The sequence below is a fragment of the Cuculus canorus genome, chromosome 2, assembly GCF_017976375.1.
Source record: "Cuculus canorus isolate bCucCan1 chromosome 2, bCucCan1.pri, whole genome shotgun sequence".
Lineage (NCBI taxonomy): Eukaryota > Metazoa > Chordata > Aves > Cuculiformes > Cuculidae > Cuculus > Cuculus canorus.
The window spans coordinates 42293806-42308810 of record NC_071402.1 but is presented as its reverse complement, the minus strand read 5'-3'; the positions used below and the strand labels follow the sequence as shown (position 1 = coordinate 42308810).

Genomic DNA, 15005 nt, shown 5'->3' with positions numbered 1-15005 from the left:
TTCTCTCCAGGACAACGACGCTCGGAAAGCAAGAGGAAGATCAGGCTGCCCTGCCGCCCGCAGCCTGGAGCGGGCCGAGCAGAGGGACGGGCGGGAGGCGGGGCGGTTTCAGGACCCTGGACAGGGCTACGCGCGCGGCGGCCGCGCTGCGCTCCCGCGGCTGCGGGGCGTTCTTGGGGGAGCGCTTTGAGTCTAGGTCAAACCTCATCCCCGTGCTCCTCTGGCCCTGCGTCCTGAACCCCAACGGGTACTGCCTCAACACGAGAAGCCTCCTCTGCTCCGCACCTAAAGGGGCGGCTTAGAAAAGTTAAAATCACAGAGCGTGCCTTTGGGGGGGAGGGGGGGAGGAGGGCGAGGGGAAGCCCCGAGCACGCAGGGACCGACCCGTGGGGGCTCTAGTCTGCCACACCTAGAATTGGCACCGCGGTGGGGGGGGGGAGCCTTTCGGGGCTGGGTTCTGCAGGGCGCCGCCTGCGCCCCGATAATGCTTATTTTGTGTTTCTGTCTCTCTCTCTCCCCCTCTCTCTCTCCCCGCCCCGTCCCCCCGCTCCCACTCCTCCCCCGCACGCCGCAGCCTCCGAGGCCGGCCGGGCCCCTCGCCCCGGTGTCAGCTCTGCTCCGCAGCCCCTTCCTGCGGCCGCAGCTCCCCGCCCGCCCGCCTTGCCCGCGCTTCGTCTCGGCGCCCCGTCCAGCCGCGCCGGGGCCCCGCTTCGGCCCCGCGGGTTTAGCGGCGCTGCTGGCCGGCCGCGAGGCCCCCGCCCGCTGCCCGCTCGCCGCCCTGCTGCGGGGCCGCCGGGCTGAGCCGCCGCCCAGCCGCCTCCCCCCGGAGCGCCGGAGATGCCCGGCGAGCCACGGAGCCGCGCAGCCGCCCGGCGCTGTGAGTACCGCTCGGGGGGCCGCGTCTGCCCCTTCCTTTCCTCCCCTCCTCCCCCCGGCACCGGGGGAGCCGCTCTGCGCCCGCGTTACCCCCAGCCGCCGCCGGGGCGGGAGCCTCGGGGGCGCCGGGTGGGCTGAGAGCCCCGTTGGCTGGCGAGAGGAGAACAGCCCCGACGGCAGGGCTGCCCGGCAGCTCTCCCGGTAACCGAGAGCCCAGCCCTGGAGGCTGGGACGCTCAGGACGTTCGCGCACCGCATCGGTCTCGTTCCCACGGGAAGCTCGTGTCGCTGTACCCCGTGCCCGGTGACACCAGCGAGCCGCAGCCGGCCCGACGGGCGGCCCGACAGGCGGCCTTTGGGGCTGCCAGAGGGCGGCGGGACCTTATCGGTGAGACAGAACCCGAAGCGTGGCGGTAGGGGTGCGGCTGAGAGGGCCCCGGAGGAGCGGGAGGAGCGCCGAGTCCCGCGGCCCCTGCCCAGCGGGCGGCACCGTGCCCCACTGAAACGGGAGACCGAAACCGAGAGAGCCCGGCGGCGACGAGCCCTGCGCCTCTGGCAGACGGCAGGTGCCCGGGCTCGCTGCCTCAGCTCCAGCTCAGCGAATCCCACCCGGTACCGTGAGCCCAGCGCGGGCGCATGCGCGGGGCCGCCGAGCCGCCGTCCCCGGGCGCCCGAGCCGCCTCCACCGGAGGCGAAGCGGGCGAGGACTGCCGGCGGGGCCGCGACGCCGATACCGTAAGTACCGCTCGGTCTCGCCCGGGCACCGCGTCCCGGGCAGCCGCGAGCCCCGCGCCGCAGCCGGGGAGCCGCGGGACCGGGCGATGCTGCCGGCGACCGCCCCGGGAGGAGCCGGAGGGAAAGCAAAAGGCGCTTCTCCCCCGTCCCCGGAGGGTCTGGAGTCGCCGGCCGGGCCCGCACCGCCCCGTCCCTCCCCACGAGCCCCAGCGCGGCGCCGGGAGCACCGAGATTCCCTCTCGCTCAGTGCCGCCGCTCCCCGCGCCGGCATCGCGCCCCGCTCCGCATCCCTCTCCCTGCGCATCATCGTCCCGTCTCGGCTCCCGCCGTGCGCCCTTCCCATCTTTTCCCGAGCGAGGATGAGGGTGAGGCGGCGTCCCTCGCCCCCCGCCCCGTCGCGAAGGGAGCCCCACGGCACGGCCGTTCTCGGGGCCCTCGGCTCCCCGGCAAAGTTAGAGAGACAAGAAGCAACAAGCGATTCCACCGAGACTTCCAGTGTCAGGCTGCCACATCGCGTATCCGTGGGTGAGAGAAAGAGCTGTTCCTGAGCCCTGTCATTAGTTACTTATCAGTAGGTAAGAAGAAGCAAGTAATGAAAATCGGAGACAAGTGCAGAAAGTGAAATAAGGTTGTCCTTGTACATGCCAGTAACAATGACAGTAATTTAATACCAATGTAATTTACTTGATGTGACTGTTGCATTATTTCATTTTTGCTTTTGGAAAATGTTAAGATCAAAACTTTTCATACAGTGCATCGCTGTGACGTAATGGTGAGGAGTCCTCTTGTCCTCCTGTGCCCGTTGCACCAACAGAACAGCAGCAGCAGCTCTCGTGCTCCATGGAGCTACCTGCTGCGCTGCCGGTTATGCCATTGCTCCACTACTACAAGACCAAAAAAAACAGTAACCACTAGCTCAAGTAAACAAAGCATCGAAATCACTATCAGCTAAGACAGTCCTGTTTGTGGTCAGGTTAAAATTAGGATCATTGTGTAACATTAGGAGCATCTTTCTAAACTAAGGGCGTGTTCAGGCCAACGGAATGTAAAACTAGCACTGAGTTTTATGAAATGCTTTGAGACAACAGTTACTTTATTTCCCTTTTTTTTACATTCTCTCTACCCCCTTATTTTGATATCTTTAGCCTGGGTCCCAAATAGTTAATGATGGAGGCATTGTCTCAGCTCTAACACACCCCTTTATCCCTTCAAAAGAACCATGCACGGCTTTTCAGAGTGAGTAGTGATGCTTGAGGGCTCAGCTTAAAGTACCAGGAAGGAGTTTGCAGAGTGTAAAGTTTGCGTGTGTCTTGGAGCCCAGGTCACAAGTTGATGAATCTGAAGCCTAGGCGGCTACCAGCTCTTCGCAACTGGTAAACGTTCATCCCATCTTTTCGTCATTAAGAAAAGTTTTCCCAAGGAAGGTGTTGGAAATACTGCAGAGATCTTCTAGCATTCAGAAGCAACAGACTATTCTTAGCTAGAGGTTCGTGACTCTTAACTTTCTGTTTATAGGCGTGTTTCAAAATCTGTCATAGCCAGGTGAAGCAAAGTAGTCCGGAGGGTGTCATGACCGAAATGACAATGTGCTAAGTCAAATTCTGACCTTTCTTTGCCTTTAAATTGACTTCGGTAGTACTCCTCTCCTGGCTGACACTGCTCCCTTTGGCACTGTAGCCGAGCTTGTGAGGCAGAGGGCAGCTACCACAGCGCCTGCCCTGCCAGAGCAGCCAGATGCCAGTGTAGTACAATCTGAAGTGAATCGCAGCAATCGGAATCAATAGGAAACGGTATGTGAATCACTATTTAATGCACTCCAGGGTGAGTCATTCCGATTTAAACCAGCTTTCAGACCAGTACAATGTCAGTCAGCTCCTCGCACAGTTCAATATGAGTCAGATCTCAGCACCGAGTACAATATGAAATGAGTCACCGACTAATACAGCACCATGTGACTCCAGTACCCGGTGCGAGTTGTCAGAGCTTCTGTGTGATATGAGTCACTTCATAGTACAGTAAAATGGGCTTTTTGGAGACCATTCATAATTAAGCACGATGCAACCAAGCACTCGGTAGGAGATGATGGGAGTGAGCAGAGCAATCTGCTGCGTGCGCCGATTTCACTGTTTGCATAGTAAAGAGGTTTGTAAAATATTAGGCTGAATGAATTTTTTTTACTTCTTTTTTTTTTTTTTTTAAAGCAAGCTGCGTAAAAATAACTAGAAGCAAATACTTCCTCTGACAATAAAGCCAACCAAAGCAGGGCTGAAGCAGTGGTAGAATTCCCAACATTGGAGAAGCCTGGTGTTTATATTGTTTGATTTTGCTTCTGAGACAGCTGATCAGCCAGCGTGAACTGACATACATGCACTGAGGCTGGCTCCAGCTGCCACAGAAGACAAGGCAAGGCATGCCAACAGTGCTGTGCAGGGGAGAAGGACTTGACACTACAGCTTGCAATGACCTGGTTTATAAAGCGACGCAGCATGGGATGAAGTTTTATCCGTACTTGCATTCATAGTGTTCCGGTCTCATTAGCACCCACATAAACGGCTGGACTGGAATGACAGGCTGCATTTATTGGTTTTTCTATGCAACTGGTAAAAAATTCTCTCATGTCTTTCCTGTAATACAGGAGAATAATGACAGTGACCTGCTAGGTAGAGTTTAAATATTGTCAGTGAAGTTAGAGTAACATTGTGAAGTCTGTGATAAAATCCAAAGTAAAGAAATACTTTACAATACTACTAGAGGACATACAGGTCATCCCTCTAAGAACCCCCCCCCCCCCAAAAAAATCTCACTGAAACCCCAAGTAACTATGTTTCTTAACAAGAAAGAGTTTACTCAGAAAAATACTTCAGTGCAGGAAGTTTTTTGGGTTTTTTTGGACAGCAGGCTGATCTGGCAGCTAAACGTGGAGCACTGAATAGCAAAGAAAAAGGAGCAGAAGACATCTGAGCCCTTGGTAGAAAAATACCTCAGTTACAGGTGACATGATCAAGACACCATTACCTGTTACTGTGTGGGTGTGATACATTTTCAGCCATTCCTTTTGAAATGTAAAGCAATGCTTTAATCTGAATAGATGAACCCAGCTCCTCTGAGCTGCCTGCTCCTCTGGAAAAATAAATTAAATAGAGCAGGTAAAGGCACTCAATTTCTGGACATTTTAGATAAAAGCATCCCAGGATTGTTATTTAAACTCATAGAAAGATACTACTTTCTATTGCAATTTTATCCACTTAAGCCTTTGACAGACTAGGGTGCAGCAGTGACATAAGAAGCTGCTTTATTCTGTGGGGCTGTCAGTCTCCTCTCTGCTAACTGCTGTCTGGCATTCATACTATTCCAGTCACGTTACCACAAGAAGCCAGATCTCCAATAATAGAAAAACTACGAAGAGCCATTGCTCTTAATTCCCTAAGTGGGCAATCCGATAACTATGCCTAAAGCATGTGCATATGTGTGGGTGAGTTCATTAACATGTATTATAATTCTTCTCTATCTAAAATAGTACACAGCTTGATGCATTAAGCCCATGTGTCAAATTTGTCAATGAAGAGGAAGAAGCACGAGCATCAAGCTTCCTGTTCATATTTCAGTTGGCAATAAACTGCCACAGCCTTCAGTGGGAGTATGTTGGAGCCTAAAGTATTTCTGAATTAATAAAATATAGATTCAGAGATTTAGTTGGAGCTTAACCCCAGTTACAAGCCTCTTATGACAGTAGAAGATAAGGATAGAATCTCTTTTTTTTTCCACCTCACTGGTGGGGGGATCCAAATGGACAGCAGCAATTGCAAGAGTTACCTAACCTCACCTAAAGCTTGCTGAAAACAGGTGGTTTTCATTGCCTAAATGGAGTTTGGATCAAGCCTAAAGTATTTACTGAAAAATAACTGGACTATGATGAACCACATTGTGCACTCATTCCAACTGGCTGTCAGCTAGCATTGTAGCACAGGGCTTCACAGGCTGCATGGTTACTGTGAAAGCTTCCTGCTGTGGCAATGCAAATTGGACCCGAGCACAAGTTAATGCTCGCACACCTGCGTAATTGTAATGTGGACAAGGAGTACTTGTTATGTTTAAGTAACAGAATTTTTGCGCTTTGAGCTGAGGAAATGCCATTGTGCTTTAGCACAAAACAAGGATAAAGGTCTAAAAGCTTTGTCTATGATCTTCCTTTCTATGTATTCTCATGTTTGGGTTTTTTTTTTCTTTTAATTTTGAGTTTTGGTTTGGTTTTAAATTTGACATTTGTGGCTTAGATTTTAAATATTCCTTCTTTGGGAAGGCTACTTTCGTGGTAACTCACCTTTCTACTGAGATATTAGCAAATACTATAAATGTTACACCTAAGCTAAATATCATCCGAGATGCTTTTAATCAGAGAAATAATTTTCACTCTTGACCTTCACACTCCTTTGCATTCATAAGGTTACATACAGAAATGCCTCATCATCTGAATGTTAGGTAGGCACACCTGAGAGTGGAAAAGGTATGACAGACTTACTTATTCCAGTACCTCAACATTACTTTTAAGGCAGTAGTTTTTCCACTATTGTCACTAGTAGCTTTTCAGATGCTTGCTTAAATCTCTGGACTTTTTTTTTTAATTACTTATCAGCATTCGGTAGTAGGAGTGTGTACTTTCATATGAATCATAGATGCCGTCTAGGTGGATAAGAATTAAGAACATGTGCCATTATTTTTCTTATTTTTGGTTCATTGCTTTTTAGGGACATTTTTATAACGGACTAAATGTGTTGTTATCATTATATAGAGAAAGACCTCTGTCTCCCTGGGAGATCCAGAAACTGCACATCTAGGCATCTGCATAGATGCTACATTAAATTGACTGTGAATTAAATTGAAACAGTGAGACAGAGAGAAAAGAATTGGAACATATCGACCAGAGACAAGTTGATCATCTGAACACCTACTCCCCTTTCTTAAGTATTTGACTAATTGGTGTTTTCCATGTGACGTTTGGATAGTTCTGTGGATTCCTCCACGCAGGACCCACTGTGCATAGACAAGTCTCTTTATGCTTCAATGTGCTGATTAACATCTGGAGTGGAGAATGTGGCCCTTCCAGAGACTCCAAGGCTGCAAAATTGATCCAACTCTACATAGCATGCAGGTAGTCAGAGGAGACTTATAAGTAGCCAGTCACTTGTAAGTAGTCAGAAGAAATCTCCTGCAGATGCAGAAATAATCACGTAGGACATCTTTTTTTTGTACACAATTTAGGTAGCTAAGAGATGTTTTGTATGTAGTTCAAGATAATCACTAGGAATGGATAATGCGTGTGCTGGACTGGTCCCAAGGAACATGGGCCAGCTGGATGTAAGAACTGTGCAGTAAAGCGTGATTCAGAGAGTCTTGTATGGTCCAGCCAACCCCACCACTGCAAGGAACCCCACTACAGAACTCCTGATGTCATCTGGAAACAGACTGTCCCGTTCAAGGATCTGATTCCCCACAGTGACTTGATTTTACACGTGAACCAGCAGAAGGAAAGCACCCATTAGTCCTTCTCTATCCATATGAACGAGAAAGTCATATTTTTTTCTATTCCATTATGGCTACCCAAACCCTCACTAAGCAGACATAGGTGTCTTTGATAGTGCTGTCATTACTTTTGGCAAAGTGATACAACTGGACATAGAGATACATTTCATGTTCTATCCAGCAATTGGTTAAAACTGTACCTAGGATGGGATTAAATGATGCTTGAGATGGTAGAGGTTAAAGTCCTTTGGTTAGAAGTATCTCACCTCATTCCATCAGTAGTCTAAAAGTACTTTTGGATTCTTTAAAAAATACGTACAAGATAGCAGCCTGTCTCCAATTTTTAAATCCTCTATTTTCTTCTCAAAGCCATTTTAAAACAAGGCACATATCTGTGCAGAAGGTGGGGACAGAGAATGCAGATCCCAGTTCTTAGAAGTGCTGAGAGCATCCAGCACAGAGGGTTCTCACACAATTTGTTCATTCTCAAAGCACTTCCTGAGAGGTCTGGAAATCTGAGTAGATAAAGGAGGCATAGGTAGTTTAGAGCACTGAAATGTCTATTTTGGTTTGAAGGAGGTAACCTAGAGAAATAAAAGCCTTTTTTGATTATCTTGTTCTTCCTCAGTGAAGCAAATTTTATGGTACAGCTTTCTTGTAATACACTAGGTTGCTGTAAGGTAATGGGGAATTAAGAACAAGAGACCAAGGAGCATCTGAGGTTTTTGAAATCTGGGTGTATTAGGGGATAAATGTGTCACAAACTAGGTTGATAAATCCATCCATTTGGATGCCTCCTGGACCTTCCTTTCTTACCTTGAATAAGCACTATAACCTTGACTTAAGGAAGGAAAGCACCAGAGCTTTTTTTAAGTCACTACTCAAGTGACTTAAAAAAGACAACCAACCTTCAAAACAGAGCAGTAATTTCAGCTTGAACCTGTGAGATGTTGGTCTTCCTGAACTTGCAAAGACCTTAAGGAGGAGAACAGCATCTCATAAGTCTGAATCTAACTATTTAAATATATCTAAAAATCTAAATAAACTACATTGAAAAAATTAAAAATGTCCCTCTCTGTATTCACTTTGTAGCCAAAACAGTAATTCTTCTCTCAAAGAAGAAATACAAAACTTCAGTCTGAGCAGGAATAGAGAACAATAATTTATGTGCACCGACACATATTCATTCTCTGCATTTTCTTAGTAAGATGGAAAAAGTAACTTTCAGTGGGAAAATAAAACTCACTGTTTCTATCCATCTGTGTTAATGCATTCAGGAAGCAGGAGGATTTTTAAACCAAACATTTATACAAATTTTGAAGAAAGGCATTTCAGACAATTCATAACACCTCTGCTTAGCACCACCTGGTATTAAGTCCAATCCAAAATAAGAAGTCACTTTTCTCTGCAGCATTAATATAATACAAGTACCAGATCAGATCCTCAGCCGGTATAAATCCCCTTGTCTTCACTGGCAATATTGAAGTGATGCAGTTTTCCAGCAGCTGAAAATCTGATGCACACTATGTATAATCAACTTTAATACTTCAAAACTGAATATATAAAAACTAGGATGGAATTTTCTCTGATCATATGAGATCTTGATGTTCCAAAGAAAATATCCTCTTTGTTGATGGACATACTTATATTTGATTGTCCAGGGAAATAAAACAGAAAGTATTTAGTAGCCAGTAAAAAATCCATTTAAAACCAGATACTAATTGCATGCCATGGAAACTGAAGACCTAAGAAAGACCATCTCCATCTTATTTTTATTTCCAAGTGCCAGCTGACCAAATAAGTGACTGTCCTGGGAGGACAGTGTGACAAGAAGCTGTATTTACTGACTGCCGTTTTCAAAGTGTACAGCTGCTAATAAGGAACAGAATATTTTGGCTGGTGGAAGAACATTAGCACTGATGTTTCCACATGATGCACCTAGTTTATTCATTTATTGCTGACTGCATTATAGAATTTCTCTATGAGAAATCTGTTCAGTCACAGGTTCTTGCCCATTTCAATGCCATATTGACTGAGCCTCCTGTCAGATTTAAGTGATCTACCTGGCAGTGCCAGGTGTAGGAGGATGGATGTACACTTTGTTTTCCTCAGGAATGCACCCTTTGTTCTGCAGCCAAATAATAGCTCTGGTCTATCCTTGAATGCACTTGCTTCTATACACACTTCAACTGTGAAGGCTCCTTGAGCTCCAGAATCTTTCAGCTGATTGCTACAACTAATGTTTTCCCTGCCCAACTCTGTACGTGCATTTATTTCTCTGCAACATCATAGTACTGGTTTAAGAGAACAGTGACCATTATTTAAGCATCACAGTCAGGTGTGGGGACAAGTTAAGGCCACCTCCTATATACTATTTAGGAAATGCAGCAGCTGGGGGAACAATACCCACGTGCCACTTACCCTACTTCACCACCTGTGGGTCTGCCAAATGTATGCTCAGCTTGAATAGGGAAAGAAAATTATTTAGCTAAACAGCAGTATCAACAGATGTCATTCCCTTTAACAACTTTAAGGTAAGTTATAAAGTCAAAATGCTGTTGATGATTCAGATTTTTCGTCATTAAAATAACCTGATCACCCACAATACTTGTCTAGAAACTAAAAAAGCCCTCTTACAAAATTAGCAGTCATACTTCCACTGTTTTTGATAACAGTTGGTTAAGGCTTTTCAGCCTAATACGGTGGGATAACAAACTTGAAGAGGTCACCGATCACTGACACTATAGCAGTAAGATCCACAGGTGAATAATTCTGCAACTAACACATACTGTTAGTCTTATCATTGATGCAAAGAACACAGGCACAGATTGTCAAACTCGTTTTAGACCTACTGCGTGACCAAATCAGACTGACATCCCAAATTAACCACCATAACATTATATGAACGGATTTTTTTTTAATTGAGAGGTCTAAAAAAACCCTCTCCTTTTTGCTCTGAGCACCTAAAGTCTACCAAAGGCAAAAAAATAGCTGGCTCCATTCCCACAGATCCACAAGTCATTCAAGGAATTGTTTAAATTGTTGCTAACGTGGCTTGTACTGTAAAGAAGCAAGGAATTTTGTAAATTCATACAAATAATCATCTCCGGAGTTGTTGATAGTGTCCATTCTCTGACTGAGAACTTTGATGACCCGTAGTGAAATTATGGATATACTAGAGGTAACAGAAAAAGAACTCCAGACATAAAATAAGGCTTTTCCTTTTTGTGACCCATTAGTCGCTCTCTTATTAGCTCACTGCATGAGCTCAGGCAACTTGCTTCATCTCTGTCATTTTTGTTTCCGTACAACCTCCAAGATCATTATACTTCCCTGTGTACAGTCATACTTGGATAGCCTTAGTACTTTATGATAATTTTCTTTGAAAATGAATCCTTAGATGACTTGCACAAATTCTCTTGTCTGTGCCTTTGCCTCTCTTCCAGCCAAAGAGAAGTTTATGGGAGAGCAAAAGCACTAAATAGGGAGCTCATGGTAAACTTCCTATATGACCATGTGCAGCTGCAAAATTGTGCAGTTTGTGTCTCCCCAATTTACCTTTCCTTAAAAAAAATATATAATTATCTTTTTTTAAAAGACAGCAAAGAAATCTAGAAAGCCAGTGCATATCCATGAATATACATATGAAATTAAGGTGTGTTTTATGCAAAGCCTATGTCTTACTGTGTGTTCAGGCCTCATATCGGGCATTGCATGGTCTCAGTATAATCAGATAGGATATATATTTGCAACAAATGGTGCTGCAAACTTGCACACTTTATTTTGCAGTTCTGGTTGAAGGATTAACCACAAAACCCTACATTTTATATGTAAGACATCCACTTCTCCTGCAAATTAAGTAGTATGTGGCCAAAGGGAGTTGGTACAGGTCAAAAGGTATACAGAACAATGTCCTCAACAAGTTTGATTTAGAGCCAGAGCTGCATTAAAAAAAAAAAAAAAGCAGGGAACAATGAAGTTAGAAGAACAGTGCTGGGATGGATCACTTACACACTGCTTGTTCTGCGAACCTGGACTAGCCTGCTATGTTTTTGTCTTATGGCTCTTAATACTGTCCGTGCCCAAGGAGTTTCTACAGCTTGGTAATAATCTCCATAACTGCTCAGTCCTCTACATCTTGCTGTTCTATAAAATTGAGCCTAGATTTTATTTAGCCCCAGCTAATTCATTATTTATCTCTGAAAGAGAGAACAATAAAATATCATAATCTTCTAATGATCAGAAGAGCAATACATTTCTCAGTTCCCCTTTCTAGAGTAACAACCCAGTTTTTCTGCGTTAGTCATGCTTTCTTAACATCTTCTTAGATGTTTCGATAGATGCTCCGTCTTTCTTGGAATGCAATACCCATAGTTCTTGCACAGAGGAGTAAATTACTTCCTGTATCTTACCACAGTATTCCTTCTAATACACTGCAGAAAGTCACATCCTAATTAGTTTATGATCCACTCCAAACCTCTATGCAATGTACAATATGACTGTCAACTGCCACAGGAAATAATCACTAAACAGCTCTGTAATTCAAAAGCTTGGGCTTTCTTTAAGCTAACAGATATATTCCAGTTCTCTTTCTCTTATTTCCAATTATTGTAACGCAGCTGTGCTATTGTGAAAGCATGCTTTATCTGCTAAAAATACCTTTAAAAAAATCATCACATAAATGACCAAAACCTACTTGCTTATTCAAGTTGGTCCACATCTGCCAAATAAAAATGAAAATCCTTTAATCTGAAAAAAATAAATTATTGAATTTTTGTGTTGCTCAATCCTTCATTTTCTATAAACTGTCTGAGAAATCATGCAATGATGAACATTCATAAAAAAACTATAATACCAGAAAACTGGTATTTGCCATACTGCTGCTTATATCTTATATACACTTCCCTTTCATTAAAGATGTCAAATAACAAATCTAAAGAACAACCTGAAATAGTAAAAATGGATCCAGAAAGATCTCTTGAATTAAGCCATAGTGGGATGAGGTGGAGAGGAGGAGTGTATTCTTCTTCTTACTTGTTCTGTCCGTTACCTTTGTCCATGGAAAACAGCCAACAGGAACCAGTTTTTCTACTCAGACCACTGTCAGTTCAACTGTAATATGGATTATATATATGAACGTGTGAACTATCCACATAAAACATTTCAACAGTAGGAGTGGATGGATTAGGCTATATAAACAGCACATATGTGAATCCAAATTACACTTTTCTAATCAATAATAATTGTTTAGTGTCCAAAACAGCCTGAAATATTGTTAGATATATTATCATTCCAATAGCACTTCATATGCTGTTACTTTCTAATTGAAATATGAAGATGCTCTATTTTAAAAAGCATAGGTATCTCCAAGGAAATTAATGCTTAGCACTTCTTTCTATTCCTGTGAATCTGAAACTCTGAAGGAAGGAAATCTGAATCTGCAAATGTATTCTGCATTCCACATCTATATTTCCACATGTTGAAAGAAGAAAGGTTGTGGGGTTTTTGGTATTGTGTTCTTTTTCCGATTTTCTGTTTCTGGGCATTTAGGTATCGCTTCTCAGGGCAGGTCTACAGAGTTACAAAATGGGTTATTATTTCTATCTGTATTGTTGTTCTTATATTTTATTCCTCCTGCAAAACAGGTGTATCTTCTGCTCAGCATGTCGTGCTCTTGGGAGAGTGGGTGGTTCTCACAAAAACAAAAACTATTAAGCTCTATAAGAGAGAAACAAATTCAGAAGAAAAAAAATCAGCAGAAAAAAATTCAGCACAATGCTGCACTCTACTAAAATGATCTCCTTTCTTCTCCTGACACTACTGTTAAGTCCCTGACAATGTCTGTGCATTCTCCCCCAGGTTACAACAATGGTATTTCCTAAACCTGGCTTCCTAAACCTGGCTAAACATTTTAGAAAGGAAGGCAACTTTTAACCCTCCAGTATTCAGCTGATAAGATTTTGTTGTTGATAATTTAGTATCAGACTTGAAACAAAGAACTCAAAAATCATAGCAACTAATTTTAATTACCCTACAATTGTCATGGCCTCAAAAGAAGGTTTAGCAACCTGAAAAAACCTACACACAAAGGGATCTCACGACATCGGAGGATGACTAGTTATGTATCCACAAATGTAATACAATCAAAATTAAGAAAGACATACTCATCTCTGTACAAGCTGTCATTTTATCTGTAAAAGCCATAGGTCACTTAAATATGGTACAACCTTCAGCATAATATGGAGAGCCTCGAGCAAGCCTGAAGTTCACAGAGAGATCAGAAAGGGACAGGTATTTCAAGGAGACTTGTAATTTTACTAACACCATTCCTCTGCACAATCTGCAGAATTCTGGCTCCAAAAAGGTTTTCTAGACCAGTGTAAAAAATTACAACCAGTGCTTCCACACAAAAAGTGTTTCATGCTTTCCTCAGCTGGGGGAGGTGACCAAAAACCTGCATGATAAATCTTAATTCTCTACAGTCATGTGTTTTCTCCACAAGTAATTCTTCATCTTCAAAGCAGCACTTGATTCCTTTTTGAGAGAAAAACACTTAAGAAACTTGTGGCAGTCAGATCTATAACAAACAGATAAGCATTGGTCCTTCCCTTTTACTACAGGGCAAGCAGCAGTTTTAAGACACCCTCAATACCCACTGAAAGCCAGATTTTCAAGAGACCTCAGGTGTCTCACTCAAACATCACTAAGCCTGTGCTAATCAAGAGAAAGAAAAGAAGAGGCTCCAACTACCTCAATTCTGTAACACTTGACCTTAAAGTCAAAACCTCAGGAAACCCTTTTGAAGACCCAGGCTTATATACCAGTGTCCTAAGAGCTGCAGCTCTCCGAGACCCCTTAATTCCACCTTCTGCTCTCTCTATCACAGCTGTCTCTGTATGTGTGGAATTCATTAGCCACTTGCCTTCCATCACAGCACTTAAATAAAATCCATCAATTTTCCAAAGGATTCAAAGAACCAAGCATTTAGGTTTTCAGTTCCTTTGGAGCGGTGGCCTTCAGCAGTTCTTAGTAAGACTTCTAAAGCAAATAAAAGAAAAAAAATAAAGCAAAGTGTTTCTCACTTCTCTCTTCTCTTGCTGTCTTGCAGCCCATGGGATCAGAACGGACGGAGATGCGCAAACGGCAGATGTCTACAACCCAGGAGACCCCAGGTGCTGCACAAGCTCAGCACAGCACAGGAAATCGAGGGTCCAATGCTTGCTGCTTTTGTTGGTGCTGTTGCTGCAGCTGCTCATGGTAACCCCTCTCATTCAAGCTCTTTGGGAACAGAAAGGCAGGGGCGGGAGGCAATAACCAGTGGATAGGACAACAGAGACAAACAAACCACCTGGGTAATTCAGCAAATCTGGGACTAAGAGAGATGTTCTAGCACTAGATGCAACCTTCTACTGCAGTGTACTTTTTTTTTTCTTGCCATTGAAATAACAGATTTTTTTTAAAAAAAATATCAGTACAGCAGTACTATTGTACTTTTGTTGTCAATATTGTGCAGTGGAAGATCTGTTTTGTGCAGGACTGGTTTTACTCAGCCTTGAGCTTCACCTGGGCTTCCACTAAAAAATGAAAGCAATACCAGAATATGTCACAGCTTTAGATTTAGGACTGGGACTTAACAAGCAGCACAATGTGTTAAATGGAATTAGGAGGAGGAAGAATTTGTAGTTCAGAAAACAAATAACCATGTACCCAGCACTGTTCTTTTGTTTCGAAGGCAACTGGATCTGTTGTCATTAGTTAGTGTTGCCAACTCATGGCACCTGCAGCTCATGAAGTTAACCTTAGCATCAGAAACTTTAAACATAGTGGGTATTTGCTGAACATGAGTTAAGCAGAATGTAATTCAGAACTACTCCC

The 15005-nt window shown here is 44.1% G+C and overlaps 1 protein-coding gene across 3 annotated transcripts in view; it reads left to right on the top strand.

Moving 5' to 3' along the window:
* RGS20 (regulator of G protein signaling 20) overlaps positions 1-15005 on the top strand; it is a 45292-nt gene that overhangs the window by 17034 nt on the left and 13253 nt on the right. Inside the window, exons 2-3 of one of the 3 annotated variants that reach the window (XM_054057311.1) lie at positions 575-877; positions 14239-14387. In XM_054057311.1, the coding sequence (XP_053913286.1) occupies positions 575-877; positions 14239-14387 (452 nt within the window). Of the gene's footprint in view, positions 1-574; positions 878-1479; positions 1611-14238; positions 14388-15005 lie in introns of those variants that run through there. The other 2 variants (XM_054057313.1, XM_054057312.1) reach the window with 2 other exon arrangements.